This window comes from Pempheris klunzingeri, chromosome 15, assembly GCF_042242105.1.
Source record: "Pempheris klunzingeri isolate RE-2024b chromosome 15, fPemKlu1.hap1, whole genome shotgun sequence".
NCBI classification, from domain to species: Eukaryota; Metazoa; Chordata; class Actinopteri; order Acropomatiformes; family Pempheridae; genus Pempheris; species Pempheris klunzingeri.
The window spans coordinates 11,493,400-11,510,155 of NC_092026.1; the positions used below are offsets into that span (position 1 = coordinate 11,493,400).

Sequence of the window (16,756 nt, forward strand, 5' to 3'; positions counted from 1 at the left end):
GCCTGATGTGGAGATATTGTTTGCTAAATGATAAAATGGATTTAAAGGCAATAAGGAGCATTTCTGCATGTGTGCGCTTCTCTCTGTGAAGCTTGTTATGTAGTATTTAAAGCCTGCATGCATAGGATTTTATCACAAGGGTGACAAAAGGATGGGCGATCTTCACCAGGACGCCGTCTTCTTTAACCGGCAACTTTATTACTGCAGCTCCTCACACAGGATTTATTTCTGACTCAACACTTGTTATGTTAGAGACACCTAATATGCAGTGCAGCAAGCTTATGGTGGCATGTGTTCGTTTTGGAGTCAGCTCTGTGTCATTTGTACTGCTGGCTTAATGAGGTTCTATCGTTAGTGTGAAAACTGCATGCAGCCTGGTAGTTGGTACAGAAAGTCTCGGTCTACAGCTCTAATAATGTCTATGTTTTTTTTCCAGTGAGGAGACTATAACCACTGTGGTGAAGAACCCACGCATGAGGAGGCATAAGTCCCCCGGCTTGAGTATTTCTGGAGCCCACCGCTCAGAGACTTCTACCCCGGAGCCCCCTACAGCCAGGCTGAGGAGGATGCCCACTCCAAGAAAGACCACCATCCCGACTCTCTATGTGACTGAGCCCCAGGGTGCTGAAGCCAGGGCCATGGAGTCCAAGCCCAGATGGGTGGAGGTAGAGGAGGTCATTGAATACAAGGTCAATAAGTCCCCCAGGCTGCCCAGGAGGAGATGCATCTCACCGGCAGGGTCTGATCGCGTAGCCACTCCCCTCCTGGGTCCCTCCAGACCCAAAAGGTCTCCACCGGAAAACCCAAACGCTAACAATTCCAACAACAAGCTGGTGGAGCAGGCCCAGGCTCAGCTGCAGGGAGACATCAGCAGCCCGCCGCTTTCCTGGGAAGAAGAGGAGGGTAATGGCACCTCTGATTCTGTCTCTGGGATCTCCAGAGAGCCACATGAGCTCTCATCCGTCCTCACTCCAGCTGGAGAGGACGACGACGACAACCCGGATGATGACGAACAAACTGTCATCTTTGAACCCGACGACGAAGATAATGATCACAACTCATTCAGGAAGCAGGAGCCTCAGATCCTGACGGAAGGAGCCCGTGTTCTGACCCTCGAAGACTTGGAGGATTACGTCCCAGAAGAGGGAGAGACCTACGGCTCCTCCAGCACCCACAGCACCGCCGCAGAGAAGCCCTGCGAGATCTCCGTGCTTCAGAGGGAGATCGGCGGCTCCACAGTGGGACAGCCGGTGCTCCTCAACGTGGGGCGGCCCGTCGTGGTGCCGAGGCAGAGGAGCGGTTTCTTCAGTCGCTTCAGGGAGCATCTCTCCGGCAGCCTTTTCTCATCTGCTGTCCCCCAGGCCAGTGGAGCCCGGTCCAGGACAGAAAGGCACGTCCCCATCCAAGTGAGCCACGCAAAGCTGGAAGTGAAGCCTTCATACTGCTCAGAGGTGCAGAGAGTTGAAGGTGGGCAGCAGAGCTTTAAAACCAAAGTGTCGACTCAGACCTACGGCTACACGTCAGTGGGTAATCCAGTCACTCTTCAAATTAGCGATAACCTCTATCAGAACCAGTAGAAACAAGCTATTATAATTTGGTACCACAAACCCTCTTAGTCTTAAATGAGGACGTTTCTGCTTACACGATGAATAAGACATATCCTAACCTCAAGTACATTTACTACATTTGACAAACCATTCCACTTTGAAGCTGCCCCTCAGAAAACAAACTCACCCTCTTTTTCTTGACAAGCGGTTAGAGTCAGATGGTCTCTTCAGACGAGGCGAGTTGGAAAATGTAGGTATAACTTTGTCACTGTGAGAAGGTTTCAGTCCCGAACAGCTGCTACTACTGCTTCATGACACGCAGTACGAGTTGCATAATAGGCCAAGACATTATCGACAAGGAATTATAAGAATAGACATTTTACAGATTAACAATTTGATCGTCTGTTGCAGAGTTGAAAAAACAAAAACGTCACTTAATCGTACCATCACGATCATGACACGCCAATATTAACCGATCCGGTCATTATGAATCAACAAATAGTGACACAATATATTTAGGTATTCATATATTTTTGGTTTCACTTTTGTACATTTCAAGAAATGTTGCACTTTTGCAGCGCCTTGAATTCCTGGAGCAGCAGGTTTCAGAGCTAATGACTATTAATGAGATCATGTCTGTGTTTCCAGTTCTAGTGCTCTAAGTTCCTTTAAATATACAATACTGATTATGTTTAACAGCAGAACTTTGGTGACTGTTAATGTCCACGAGCTGCTGTTTAAAGTTTAAGCGAAGACGTGCGGCCAAATTAGAATCAGTTTGGCAAAGTCAAGCACTCGTTCTCTACTACATCGGTTGTCTGCGAACGATTTGTTGATGAACAGCTTCGAAAAATATGACATTTCTACAAGCATATCCTTAGGTAGGTGAATCAAAAACCTGTTTCACATCAGATAGCTGTATTTGACTGCATTTGCCATTTATTATTATGAAACAGATGTTTCTACCAGTAATTTTGAACTGAATGTTACGCTCAACTTTTTTTTTTTTTTTTAGACGTTTTTGCGTCTGTTAATGCAGTGCTATTACCCACAAATTCACATGGATATTCTTACGTAAGTGATAGAGATTTAGATGAGTGACTGCATGTGTGTATCCCGAGTAACCTGACCTACAATGTTGTATTTGACTGCGATCAAATGTTTGTGTGAAATACTTGAGCTCAAAGAATTTACTACCTTTTCAATGCAATTTTAAAAAGAAGTGACTAGAATACCGAAGCTGCCCCATTGGAGATTTGTGGTGTTTGTGTTGTTTTTAAAAAGGTCTTTTAGTCAGTTAAGAGGATCATGTTATGTATTAAGATTAAAGCACTAACAGATTGTAATTGCTTGTGCTGTACATGTGTAGTTTTTTGGAAACATGTTTGAGTACTCAGTGTTAAATCTGAATTAAATAAATGTACTGCAAATAAGAACTACGGCCGGCCTCTTTCACAGCTCTGATTTATAGTACACATAAAATAATTCTTATTCCAGTATTTTTATTTCAGTTTTAACAGACAAGATAGTGTTACTGCTGGAAATTTAATGGATTTAAGGAATACATAATGACATTTATTCCACCACAGGCACATTATTATAAGAGCGGGTTGAGTGTTAAATGGAACCAGAGCACTGCATGCATCTCAAAGTATGATATAACATTTGCACATGTAAGTACTGTACTTAAATGGACATTTTAAAAATATAAATGGTATTGAAATAAACACAAAATTATCTGCACAAAGGAATGGGTGTTACAAGGTGCCTGGATATATTTGTTTGGGTGTTTTTAAAATCCAAATCAAAAATATTTGACCGTTAACAAAGATGGCTAATAAACATTCTCCTGGTTTTCAAGTAAAAGGAGAGTTCTGTGCTTGATTCTAAATAGTATTTTAAAAAAGGATAAACGTGCCATTTGATTTTCTGTCAAGGTTAAAAAACCTTAAATTTGTTAGGAATCAAAACAGTCCACTGAAATGTTCCTGTACAGGTGAAGCTGAAAACTGATGCCGCTACACAGTATAAAAGTTACATTGTTCTGTTATAACTCCCAAAAATAAAAAAGCTAGATTCTAAAAATCACATTATTAATAGTAAACGTAGGAGTACTACAGTTTTTGCTTTAAGAGACATTTTTTTTAACCTCTGTCTTGAGATTTAATCCTACTAGAACACAATATTTATGGTTATCCAGCAAACCTTTGGAGTTAGCACATTCTGTGGCAATTTACAAAAAAAAAAAAAAGTAAAAGAAGCATTCATCAGCACTGGAATAAATGTATTATTTCAACAGTACAGTTGACTACAGCCGCCATGTTTTCTAGAAATCCGTTATAATTCTGAAGTTTCAGATGAGTTTCCCTCCTGACCTAAACATGTGCAGGGTCCTGAGTGCTGCGTGCAAACTCTCACTATCTGTAAATCTATTTTCACCATCAACGCAGTTTGACTGGTTGCACAAAAACACCCTCAAGTAGCATAACTCGCCGCCTCTAACTAACATGAGATCCAGAAACGAGCCGTTTCGCTTCCTTCAAAAGGCCAGTTCACACACAGGATGGAATGAGTTACGTTACTCCCCGTTTGTGTTAGTCATGGTTGGTGAGAGGACAAATCTGCTAGCAGTAATCTGTGTTCAGACTGCAAACCTGTCACACATCAAGTAAGCATCATATTGGAGTATCTTTTCTTCGTATACATAACAAATATGCAAAGTGCTTCCTGTCAGTTAAAAAAAAAAAAAAAAAAAGTTCCACTTTACAGTATGATATCATTTGGTGAGAACTACTTCTAAACACCATGTAAAACCTACGTGTTTGTGTATCCGCTACGGGACGTCTGAGCTTCACAGACCACCATCTGAGGGAATGCTTTACAACTGGAATGGAGGTCCGTGGTTTTGTGAGGAGTGGCTGGACGTGACGAAAAGGCGCCAGGATGCTACCGTCTCCTACGAAGACATGTTGATTTTCTTGACCTTACTAATTTCCTAGAGAAGGATGGAAAAATAGGTTATAATGCAGGTAGGTAGTTTTGGAAATATAAACAATTTATTATTATAATCATTACAATTATTGACAAAGACATTTAAAGTGAGACTGCAAAATTTTTGCTGAACACTTTGTTACCAATGATATCTGAGGTTAGCAACATTAGCCACCATAAGCTACATAGCAGACGCAGTAAGGCTGTAGCCAGAAACCCCTGAAGGTAGTGAACAGACTATATAGAGTTATAGGAGTGCCATAAAAAAAGAATAAATCTGTAAAAGAATAAAAAAAATAAATGTGGAAATATAAAGAGAAGCAAATAAAAAGCGTAAATAAATAAAATATAAATTTAGCATTTTTTCACATGTATTTGTTTGCTTATTTCTGTATATCTATTTTTTTTAATATTTATTTTTGACATATAAACTATTTTTTCTGTTTGTTTTTTTCAAACTAACTAACACGGACGGTCAAGGAAGAGATGAGATTCAATCTAAACGTTTCAGGAGAGAAGACTTTTAGGGTGAGGACTAACTCGTGTGTTTGGCAAAATTAATGTCAAAATTTGGCTCCTAACTTATAAAGAACAGGACAGTGCTGCTAATGCAAACTCTGATATGTTATCATCCAGGACCAGCTGCCATGCTGAGTGGGGCTTTTTCTTTAGTATATCGTGTAAGTACACACTAAACAATGCAGATAGCTAACGTGCTAACTCTGAGGTAATGCTGGGTTACTGCTGCAGGCACCAAGCAAGTTAGCCAGACATGCTAACATTTGCAGCTTACATTGTAACACAGTGTTTAAATTATTTCCCACACTTTTGCTATTATTTTAGCTTTGGAAACACTAAATTGAAAAAGAAGGAAAAAAAAAAAAAAACACATGACAATGCAAGATCTTTAAATGCCACTCAAGATGTGCCTAGTTACGGTTGTTAAGCTACAACTGCAAAGAAAATCGGTATTAAAATGGGTTTGTTGATGCTAAACTCAAAGCATTAAAGTAGTGTTTTAAAGTGTGTTGGTGGCGTGAGGTCAGTGACTCACCTCAAGAAGAGCACCTTTTAACTGCCCATAAGCATCCTCCAAATTATCGTTGACAATTATGGTATCAAACACACCAGCTTCTTTACCTAGCAGGGGACATGATTATGTTCAGAATTATGTTTTTTAATGTGGTTACATTGTTCCTGAACAAACAAACAATACTTACTGAACTCCATGTCCACCTTGGCTGCATTTAAACGCTTCTGGAGACTCTCCTCGGACTCCGTTTTTCTGTCTCTCAAACGCTTTTCCTGTAAACACAAATCAACAACGGGCCTCAGCGTACAGAAGGCATTCAGAAATATTCGACCAGTTACGGTGTGGTACAAAGCAAACGCAGGCTCACGGGCAGAAGCACGGGATTCAATGGATTGCGTTTCCTTCTGTGCTTACCAGGACCTCCATGGATGGCGGCTGGATGGAGATGTAGATGGGACTGAGGTCCGTCCTTTTGATGTTCCTCACACCCTGCATGTCGACGTCAAGTATACAGATGAGGTTCTTGGTCTGGACGTCCTGCACAGCGGCTTTACTCGTCCCGTACATGTTCCCAGAAAACTCAGCGTTCTCGATGAAATCGCCGTTATCGATCCCCGTCTGCATCGCCTCCCGTGTAACGTAATGGTAGTCTGAACGGACATGTACAGAATTCGGATAAAGAAAGCTGCAATACAGCCGACTCAAATAATGTGATTTACCGTCACAGTGGTCGTGAGAGAGGAGGAGTGTGCTCTACCTTTGCCGTTCTCTTCTCCAGGTCGAGGATTTCTTGTTGTATCTGCGGATTGATACGACATTTATTTGAATCTAGAGCTGAAACAAGTAATTAGTCAGATTTTACTCGCAAGAATTTCACAATGGGTTTACAGCTGCAAATTAGCCATTATTGTCATTGTTTAATGTGTTTATTTTGTGTCCTAAAGCACAAATCGCAGCAAATCCTCACATATGTCCAGCTTCTCAAATGTGAATATTTGTTGCTTTTCTGTTCTATATTATTGTACTACAGTGAATTGTTGCATCTTTTTTTTTTAACAAATTATATAATTATATAAAATTTCAACTTGGGCTTTGGGAAATCGTTAGGAAATTATGAAAATCATTTGTTGCTGCCCTATTTGAATGCAAATTATACAGGTGATATTATGTACTCATGTCTAGATCCACAACACCTAGAAAAACTTAATGTCCTACAGATTTGACTCAATAATAAGCTTCACGACAGGTAGGAACAGCAAAATTTAATTTGAAATCCTTCAGTATAGAGGGACACACTCACGGGAGACGCTGAAGCCAAAGACACTGTCGTATTCTTTCATGAGCTTCTTCAGCAGAGTGCTCTTCCCTGCCCCCGACGGGCCGCTCAACACCACAGGCCTGGGTCCAGCCATAGCTAGAGAGGAGAGGAGAGGAGAGGAGAGGGTGAGGCTTCCATATCCACTGGAAACTCTGTATGAAACTGGAAACTCGTGGCATGAGTCATTACAGGACCAAATCTGTCTGTGCACAAACACGTTGTAATGACAAGCCTCGCTGCGGATTCAACGATAAGCCAGCGAAATAAATCTCCCACAAGAGCAGGGGCCATCAACTGGTTGGCAAGCCGTGAGGTTACCATGGCGCTGTCGAGGAACAGTTACTTGCTAATTGGAGAGCCCTACTCTGCTTGTGACAGCAGGAAAGAGCAGAACAGATAAGAAAGGCTACGTGGAGAAACTGCTGTTAATACAAAAAGGCTTATAATCAATTGAAAACCATCTTTGACTAAATTATTCAGCCATCCACTCGCTGATAAACCTATAAGCACAGATCTTCTAGTAGAAGTCTTTGCAAAATGGATACTTCAGTGTCTTGCCGTCTCTACACTGTGATATTCTACACAGCTTTTCTGTCATTACCAACATTTTTTAGGTAAGCTACTCCGGTAAAGCATGAAGTAAAGCCTGTAATACTCCTCCTTACCTTTCCACAACACACACAGACCTCGAGTGAACAAGGAGGGTGTGACTGTGTGCTGTTGGATTGCGTTCAAGTGCAGGAGGGAGGAGAAAAAAAAAAAAAAAAAAAAAGAGGGCACGGCCATGTTTACACTAGTAGATTTTTTTACAAGCTGATATTACAGTAAAGATTTGTATGAGTTTCATTTCTAGTCAAAACCCTGAGATATAACCCTCCATTCTTAGCTGTGTTTGTATGTTTTTTTTTCTTATAGGAGAAGAAAACAGTATGTGTGTGTGTATATATATATATATATATATATATATATATATATATATATATATATAGATATAGATATATAGATATAGATAGAGGGTGACCATCTGCCAAACACATCTTAGCAACAGGAAACCAGCTGCAGCTGTGCTATTAACTTGCTTAGAAGAACCACAATAAAAAGCATCAATCGTCATGATTTTTGGTTATTGACCTAATAGGTCAATAACCAATAAGACTGGTTGGTAATCAGTCTAAAAATTAGGTATTCTGCATGTTGACTTGCACCAATAAAATATATATTTACACTACTGGTCTAGTCCATCTTTAAAAGCAAAAGCAAAATAACTTGTGCTGGACTTTGGCAAACCTGACATCTTATCTTTTTTTTTAGTCTGCAATAAAATCACAGCTTTATTACTCTTCTTGTCTGCAGACAAACCAGATGCAACGAGGTTGTATTTGCAGGTGCATATGACAAGAGCCATTCTTTTAATTGCCTTGTGGAAGCTTCCCGTGAACGGCAACACGGCCCACTCAAGGAGTAGGAGTTCCCTTTTTAGCGGCCAGAGGAGAAGTGACAACCTGTGAGAGTCCCGTCCTGGAACAGGTCCCACGGCAAACCCTCCACAAAGAGAATTTTCAAATGTTGTCCATGACTTTAGTTGGGCAATTTGAATCAGCTTCCTGTGACCATATGGAAACAACTAGGGCTGCAACAAATTATTATTTTCATTATTTATTATTGTTTCGATTAACAGTTTATCCAATAAACCGGCAGAAAATAATGAAAAGTGTCCACACATTCACAGAGCTCAGGAGGACGTTCATATTGCTTTTCTGTTTGGCCAAAACCAGGAAATAATCCAAAGATATTCAATTTACAGTGACTTATAATGGAAAAAACTGCTTATCTTCACATTTGAGGAGTTGCAACCGGACAATGTTCAGCTTTTTTTCCTTCACATATGACCTGAACGACTGTCATTATCGTAGTTCTTGCTGATTCATTTCCTGTTGATCTTCTACTTGTTCGAGCTCTCAAAACATAGGAAATTTGAGTGCTTTGATCATATAGAGAGCCGATTCTTTACTAAAACTACTGTAATCATTAGGAAGTAAAACATTTTTTTAAAAAACCTCACAAAAGGTTGCTTTTTCATAGATTTACTGCCAAGATTAAAATATGCTCCTCTGAAAAATGCTAATTTGTCCTGGAACAATTGATTAATCAACTAAAATCAATTGATATTGATTTTTAGTATTTTCATTTAAAAAGTAAAAGAATCTATAATAATAATACATTTTATTTGTAGTGCACTTTACATTAGCACATTTTAAAGGACTCTACAGTCTGTGGTGCCCTCAGATGGTCCGGAAGTGAATTCCACAGGCGCGGAGCTGCAGAGCAGAAGGCCTATATAGGTCGATACGTATCTACAGGTTACAACCTTGCCAGTGTAAAGTTTTGTTTTCCATTTCCTAATGTCTCCAATAATTTTGTCACTATCTTGATCACTTTGAGCAATAGGTGGTCATTTATCAGACAATATTTACAGACGATAAAAGTAATCGAATCAATACAACAAAAGCCAATAAACTGACAAACCTACAAGCAGGTGTTCTGTGTTTTGGTTGAGGAAGGATTTTATTTTTTTTTTTTTATAACTCAACTGTTAAAAAAAGATCTAATTTGCGTTACTTATTGACAAAGCCTCTGAAAACACCCACACAAGAGTCCATCTTTTGTGCCTGATGCAGAGCTGCATGACAGGAAATGAAGAACATGTGAGTTTACAGGCTGACGCTGATTGGAAGCTTGACTTTACCTGACCCCATGTGACTGAGATTTGTCTGGAGGAAAATGTAAGTCATGTGAAATTTATCAGGTCTCAGAGGTCAGATAAAGTCTTCCGTTTGAGAGCTGAAACAAATTAACCAATTAGTCGATCAACAAAAAAAGTTATTTAGTTACTTAAAGAAAAAACTGAGCTATTCCTGGTTTCAGCTCTGATTTGTGATTATTTAATACCAGTCTTTGTTTTATATGATGATATATTTAATATGTTTGAACAAAATGATTTATCAGTCCTAATCAGTAATGAAAACAATACTCTGTTGCAGCCCTAGAAAGTACAACATACAGGATGTGGTGCCAAAACAGCAGCATTGTTGGTTCAGTTTATCCTGAAGTGGACGTGATTTATTCGTTCCAACTCATTTTATCTTTAGTCAGTATAAATACATCATACAGACACTGAAGAGTGTCAGTTTCCAACTTTTACTATTATAGACAGAGTGTCACGTGTTTACAAATGTTCCAACAGATAAAAACATCTAGCTCAGGCATTATAAAACGCACTCTGTCTCTAAAATACTGTGATTCTGATTTGCACGGAAATGCTGAATTAAGGTTTTTAAGGATGGTGAACACAAAACAGAACAGCATTTTTGGAAGAAGCGCACGATTGTTTTGTGCAGTGATACAGACGAGTAGGTTGTCGCACATCACATGCAAACTAATTGCCCTTAAAAGTAATGGCTGACATATAGATGCAGGAGTGAATGTGGGCTGTAAAGCACCTCAGCTTTACTCTTCAATATATTAGAGTGTGTAACTCGTAAAATGTCTACATAATGAGCATTTGTACATTTGATCAGTAGGCAATACTAAGCATTTTGAAATATCACTAGAGCTTGTTATACAGTGGCTGACACTGGTTTTTCTTCTTGGTAGAATTACATCTCTACAGCAACCACACTGATGGAAATCTCACTTAAATCTCACTCATGATTAAACTGCAGGTAAGGCTGCATCGGGCAAACTTAACCCTGCTCAGTGAACACAAACAGTCATCTTTCTTCGACTTCCTGTCACACTGGAGGGGATTGAATGGCAGCATTAGCCTCACAGTGATATGGCAGACAGGCCGAACACACGGGAACAACGAGACAATTATCCTCCTTCCTACCTGAAGTTAGCCGGGAAAAATATCTCATGAACATCGGGGTTACGTTAGTCCGAGGCTTTGGGTCCGTCTGTGGAGGATTTTCTCCCTCCTCTGCTCTGAGTCTTTGCTCTCAGAGCCATTAGGGGAAACTGAGCTGCCTACGTCATCACTGCGGGTCAAAACATCAACACGTTACGTCTGCGAGCGGCGACCAAAAAAAAAAAAAAAACTCAGACTATTTTTATTAGCATTAGCCAAAGAAGAATTGAGGATAAACACGCAGCCATTTCAATATATGTATGTAAGTGAGCTGTAGCAGCATTTTGTTCCTCAACAGGTAGACACACGGCCAGACCCTGTTACTGTAGCTTTTAGTTTTTAGGCCGCAGAGTACCGTTAGCTTGCTATTTAGCATCGCCTAGCTTGATATGCTATTCCTCTTGCGCTTTCTGTAAATGTGACGGAGAGTTAGCCACTGGGTTAGTGTCAGTGGTCAAAATAAAACACTACCATCAGGAAACTCGTTGTTCCGATCGACGCAGGGAACGTTAAGTCACAGCAAAGCTCGGCGGATTGGAGTTGATGCTGAAGGCCTGACCAGTCGCGCTGCTCGTGTGCTAATGTGGCTAACATCGGCTGGACTGAGCTAACGGCACGTTGCATCTTCTCCAGGGTCCTCAGGGTAACTGACTGAAAATGTTTGGTTCCTCAAGATCTGGAGGGGTCCGAGGAGGGCAGGACCAGTTCAACTGGGATGACGTGAAGGTCGATAAACACAGAGAAAATTACCTCGGTAAGTTTAAAATAACAAACTCATAAAGACCCCCAAAAATCGGGGAGCTAAGCTAGCTATTACTGCTAGCATTGCTAACGTGCAGTCGTGTCAGATGAAATCACAGTTAAACCACAGACACGGTCTTCGGTGCTCCTTGTGCAGCTTTTCCATACCTTTTGTTGTAGAGTCCCTCATTAGTAGTTAGTAGTCCAGTTTTCTACTCTGCAAACACCAGGTCCCAGCTCTCATTGCTCCCTCTCAGTGAGCATGCACACGCATCCACTCCGCTATTTGAGAGCACACCGCTGCCAGCATGGCTAACATGACCTACGCAGCTCACACCACGGCTGTGACATAAAAGGTTAAATAAAAAAAAAGCCTTTTAAGCGAATTTCATTATTTTCAGGGACGGGATTTGGCGAAAATACATGTTATTGGGTACAAAAAAGAGGCTTATTGTCACCACACATGATGCTGCCTTAGCAGCAGAGGCGTCTTTTTAAATGCGGAAAAATCAGCAGTTGACTGAAATATGTATTTTCGATGCCAGATTTCTTCTTCGTTCATGCATCACATCAAAGGGGAAAGTCTGTTTTCTAACAAAGGTTAATTCGTGCTGTCAGTCAGTATCTACGAGCACTAGCATCATTACAGAGCTGCAATGATTAGTCAGTTTGTAAACCTACAAAAGACTGACTGTATTGGCAATCGATTCATCATTTATCAACCAAAACAAGATTATTTTTATATTGTAATATATTATAAAATATTATTTGGACTGCTGTTTGGATACAATTAGACAGATGATAATATTTACTTGGATTCTCAGAATTTTTTTTTTTCACATTTTATACACCAAAAGCAAATCACTGAATCCAGATAATGAAAATTAATATTGGAGCTCCAGGTCATCATAAGCTTTAAGATTTAAATTTGCATGACACTGGCACTGACACTGACACTGACGTGACTGTGTGCTCAGTGAATTTCTGTTTAGGGTACTGCATCCATGAATTAATTACTTGAATGTAGGGCTCAATGAATCAGAAAATGTTATATGCATAAGTCCAATTAAAATCCTCTTTGCTGCTTTTATAGTACTTAAAAATTTGCACCTTTATTCACTGTCTATAGAGCAGCTCCAGGGGTTGTCTTAGGACTGACGAGCACTGACACGACAGTACAAATCTGAGCTGTACAATACAGTAGAAATGCCACGTAGAACACATCTTTCTCAACTGCTCTCAAGTCTTCTGTCTTTTTTCCAGGGAACTCTTTGATGGCACCAGTGGGGCGATGGCAAAAGGGCAAAGATTTGACATGGTATGCAAAAGACAAAAAAGGAAAAGCCTTGTCCAAAGAGGAGGAACTTGCTGCTGTCAAGGCTGCAGAGCACGAGGCCCTGATGGCTGCCCTGTAGGTGTAATTTGCTATAACAGAAATGGTTAACAAACACAAGTGTGGACCAAGAAATATAGTTAATATATCTTTTTCTTTTGGCTCCATCTAGAGGACACAAGAATATTAAAAGGCAACCAACTGGCCTCACCAAAGAGGTACGTCACTTTTTTTGGTCCTTCTTTCACTGTAAAGCTTGTGAACATTTTTAAAGAACTTCATTAGAAAGCTTGAATGATTTGAATTTGCCCTATTTTGTTACTAGGACCTTGCGGACGTTTGCAGAAGGGAAGAAGCTGATGGTGAAGAGAGAAATGTTGATCGTGTCTCAGGCTTGGGAAGCTCCAGGTGATTTTCTTTACTAAAAACATTGTCAACTTTTGGACCTTTACCCATATAGAAATGCAACCAAGTAAAATGATTCACCAAATTTGAAAGGACGGTACCTATAGCAAACAGAAATGCTGTAATCAACATGGGAAGTCCTGACCACAATTGCCAGCATGAAGTGGTCACCTTCATAATGTCAGAGGGACTTGTTTAAGTATTTCTAAACATTGTCTTTGTTTATTTAATCTCATATGTACATTTCAGAAATGTAAACGTCCACCATTTTGGAGGGTTTCAGTTCAGCATTTTAATGTTTCTAAAGTTGTCTTGAAAATAATATTGTTTGTTTGTTTTAGAGCAAACAACATATAGGTAGGAAAAATGCTAATATCAGTCTCTGTCTTTCACTGTGTTCTGACTTTGTTCTGTTAAAATTCATGAAAATGAAAATGATCAAATGAGTGTTATCATCTACAGTGCGGGGTCGAGGAAAGTGGTGCTCTCCCAAAAGGAAAAGGAAGCAGCTAAAATAGGCTTGCCTGTTTTTACTGTAAGTATTGTTCCCCACTGACAAATGTCACTGAATGTTTTTAAGATTCAGATGTTTATAATGAAGGTAATCTGCAGGCCTTTTGAATATCTTTTGCGGGTAGCTAAGAGACTTGTAGAAGTGACTGTTAAAGGAGTGAGAGTTAATATCACTGGACCTACAACTTGGTGTAAAGATTAAAGAAATGTTTTCCTCACAGCACCACAAAACAGATGCTCGTCCAGAAACTTCAGCAACAAAGACATCACCGAGTGTAGAAAAAGGGGACATGGAACAGAGGTGAGTGTGCATCATTTTAATTACCACCTAAGCTAACTTAATGAGCACGTATGTGATATTTCATTCACAGAAAAATATAAAACACTTCTGGAAAAACTTTGACCCTGTGTTGAATTTCTCTGTAGGCATGGGAGCAAAAAGAAAAAGAAAGAAAAAAAGAGCAAAAAGGAGAAAAAGAAGAAGGAAAAAAAGAAGAAGAGGCAAAGAAGAGACTCGTCCTCCTCGGAGTCGGACGACAACCGAAAGAGGTGGGTTCATTTTCCCCACATAGATCTTTTGGCCATTTTCCGTCACCTGTAATCTGAGGGTGGATACAGTATAATCACACGAACACGGCAAAGTAACTTTAAGAAGACATCTATTTCTAAGCCAAATTTAATTACTCCAGGCTTCACAAGAACTTAATGAGTGCTATTAAAATTTCTGAAAGTATATTGCACATTTGTTCACATTACTGTGTCCACCTTCTGGATACCACCCACCCATGACAGCTTGAGTGCTGTGAAACAAAAGATTTCCTCTGTCAGCACTAGAGGGCACTAAGGCACTGTCCTGCACACAGCACCTTAATAGCACCTTAGTGATAAGTACCCTACTCTTTAAAATTTGGGGTGCATGTACCACAAGACCTCAGATATATGCTGTGAACCGGGTGTGGAGGGGACAGTGTTGACTTCAGTAATCGGTGCTGGTGAGAGGAATCGTAATATAACCCAACATATGATGCTAATGTACAGAGTTCATGATGCAAGTTAAATAAACAGAAAAATGTTCACACAACAGGCTGTTTTTCTCACCTACAGCTGCCATTGGGTGTTTGCTTCTTTTGCCCAGCCTCACAACATCGTACCACGACCCAATCATGGACTGTTTGTTTCCTTTTACCCTTCAGGCAGAGAAAGGACCACCATCATCATAATCCATCATACCATAGTCAGAGTGGAGCCAGACCCCATGACAGCCATTCAAGGGGGGGAGCAAAGGCCGAGCAACAGCCCTCCTACCCCCATCAGCGACAGCAGCGGCATGACACAGACTCCTCTGATGGGGGGTCTCCTGTCCCCCGTAACCCTGTCAGCCACAAGACGGCCCCTGCTGGTGCCACACAAAGCCACAGGCGGCGCCACGACACAGACTCGGACGACTAATGTCCTCCCCACCCCCCCAATTCAAAGACTGGTAACGCAGACAGAGCGCTCTACAGCAGCTTGACTGGACCTGAAGACCTCCTTTACCCTGAACAGCCAAACGGGCTGTGGATGGAGACAGGTCGACATGTCTGACTAACGGGCTCCGGCCTCGTGTTTTAACTTCTTAACCCACTAAGTTGGTCAGTGGTTCAGGGGACGCTGTCTGATGTCTTTTATCTTATTTTGGATTGTGTTTGACCACAAGTGTTTTTTTGGAACATTTTTTGTGGTTAAACCACTAAATATCATATTTTCTGTACTGTAATTTGTAATTTGTTTCGGTTTTATGACAGTTCAAATACTAGGAAAGATAAAATATGGCACTGTTCAGAAAAAGCAGGAAAAACATACATCCCATAATAGTTTGTCTCTGCGGTGCTGTAAACAACAAGCAAAGTAAAAGATGTCAAAAACTGATACAGACTTTATTATCATCCCTCATATAAACATTTCTATTGTAAGGTATCGTACATCTGGCAGCTTTTCAGCAAAGCTGAAACTTTTTAAGGTTGTTGGAAGTTTTGTCATCAGCACAGTAATATTTGCATCTGCATTACAGAGAAAACATTTAAGTATGGAGTAGCTATCTCTTTCAAAATCAAGCAAACATTTGAAAAGTAACAAGTGAATTTCATTTGATATTTTTCTTGAGTTTTCCAAGATGCTCCCTGATACCCTTTTTATGCTTGCACATCTCATCTATCCCACTGTGCCTCTCGCACTACTCAGCAGCTCTGGTCCTTTTCTTTTCTCACTCATGCCAGCGCTCCTTAATCCCTCACCGTTCTAGGTTCAGCTCCCTGACTGGTGCGATACCATTGGAATGCTCTCCACTGGTCATAATAGAGTGTAGTGTTTGCATTTGCCTTGAATTGGTCTGAAAGAGGGTATTCTGCTGGCTGGCACCTGGGGGGTGCACTAAAAAAGAGCAAGGCATTCATAAAGAAGAGTGCAAAAAACCAGGCTGGTCCTTTTATATGGCCGAGTACCGTTAGACCGCCACACACAAACCAAGCTGATGGAGCAGCAGGAGAGGAGGCCACACAAAGCAGCCCTATGAGGGACCCAAGACTCGGACTCCCTCCCCTTCCACCAGCACCATACTCTCCTGCCATGTTTTATAGGCTTGGCTGCATTAACCATAGCAGCCTAATCAACCTGCAAGAATGCTGTCCTAGATTGCCACCCTACACAATGTGAAACAGGGTGTGCTCTCCACATTACTGCTTTAACCCAAACATTGGGTGGTTTACACCACCTAAGGGGCATCACATTTCTCAATGGGTCAAGGGTGACGGCCCCAACAGGTTGCTATGACGCCAGCTTTTGAGCTTGTTAAATTTGAGTATTTTGTCATTGGACCTTTTTTTTTTTTTAATCGATCTGTTAATAAAATAGATAATTGTGTAAACTTTCCCAGTCTCTTTTTGGTTTTTTTTTAAATTGTGTTCAACAGAAAATTGGCACATACTATTGA

General features: G+C 40.6%; 3 protein-coding genes across 4 annotated transcripts in view; 2 read left to right on the plus strand and 1 right to left on the minus strand.

Moving 5' to 3' along the window:
* The window catches only part of obscnb (obscurin, cytoskeletal calmodulin and titin-interacting RhoGEF b), a 52,771-nt gene extending 49,878 nt beyond the window's left edge, over positions 1-2,893 (plus strand). Inside the window, exon 84 of the mRNA XM_070844534.1 lies at positions 437-2,893. Within this exon, the coding sequence (XP_070700635.1) occupies positions 437-1,577 (1,141 nt within the window). The 3' untranslated portion in view covers positions 1,578-2,893. The remainder of the gene's footprint in view (positions 1-436) is intronic.
* Positions 2,894-3,032: 139 nt separating this feature from the next.
* Positions 3,033-10,887, minus strand: guk1a (guanylate kinase 1a). Its single transcript, XM_070844537.1, has 7 exons — positions 10,779-10,887; positions 6,872-6,985; positions 6,329-6,370; positions 5,986-6,221; positions 5,759-5,843; positions 5,593-5,678; positions 3,033-4,542 (listed from the first exon to the last, which is right to left on the minus strand). Exons 1-7 carry the CDS (start codon positions 10,810-10,812, stop codon positions 4,504-4,506), a joined length of 636 nt encoding a protein of 211 aa, XP_070700638.1. The 5' UTR covers positions 10,813-10,887; the 3' UTR covers positions 3,033-4,503.
* A 65-nt stretch (positions 10,888-10,952) lies between these two features.
* Positions 10,953-16,694, plus strand: c15h1orf35 (chromosome 15 C1orf35 homolog). Of its 2 annotated transcripts, none has more exons than XM_070844535.1 (9): positions 10,953-11,058; positions 11,430-11,550; positions 12,801-12,948; positions 13,043-13,088; positions 13,196-13,278; positions 13,738-13,810; positions 14,010-14,089; positions 14,215-14,337; positions 14,982-16,694. In XM_070844535.1, the coding sequence occupies exons 2-9, from the start codon at positions 11,454-11,456 to the stop codon at positions 15,235-15,237; spliced, it is 906 nt and encodes a 301-aa protein (XP_070700636.1). In that variant the 5' UTR covers positions 10,953-11,058; positions 11,430-11,453; the 3' UTR covers positions 15,238-16,694. The 2 variants fall into 2 exon arrangements, with proteins under 2 accessions (XP_070700636.1, XP_070700637.1); XM_070844536.1 differs by having other exon boundaries at positions 11,439-11,550.
* The last annotated feature ends 62 nt before the right edge of the window (positions 16,695-16,756 follow it).

Bases quoted from the DNA above. Each gene is read 5' to 3' on its own strand.
- guk1a (XM_070844537.1), bottom strand. From the start codon at position 10,812: ATGTTCATGAGATATTTTTCCCGGCTAACTTCAG. The intron at 6,222-6,328 runs GTAGAGCACACT...ATGTCCGTTCAG, and splicing joins TGGAGAAGAGAACGGCAAAG to ACTACCATTACGTTACACGG. The intron at 5,844-5,985 runs GTAAGCACAGAA...TTGTGTTTACAG, and splicing joins CGCCATCCATGGAGGTCCTG to GAAAAGCGTTTGAGAGACAG.
- c15h1orf35 (XM_070844535.1), top strand. From the start codon at position 11,454: ATGTTTGGTTCCTCAAGATCTGGAGGGGTCCGAGGAGGGCAGGACCAG. The intron at 13,279-13,737 runs GTGATTTTCTTT...TATCATCTACAG, and splicing joins TCAGGCTTGGGAAGCTCCAG to TGCGGGGTCGAGGAAAGTGG. The intron at 13,811-14,009 runs GTAAGTATTGTT...TTTTCCTCACAG, and splicing joins TAGGCTTGCCTGTTTTTACT to CACCACAAAACAGATGCTCG.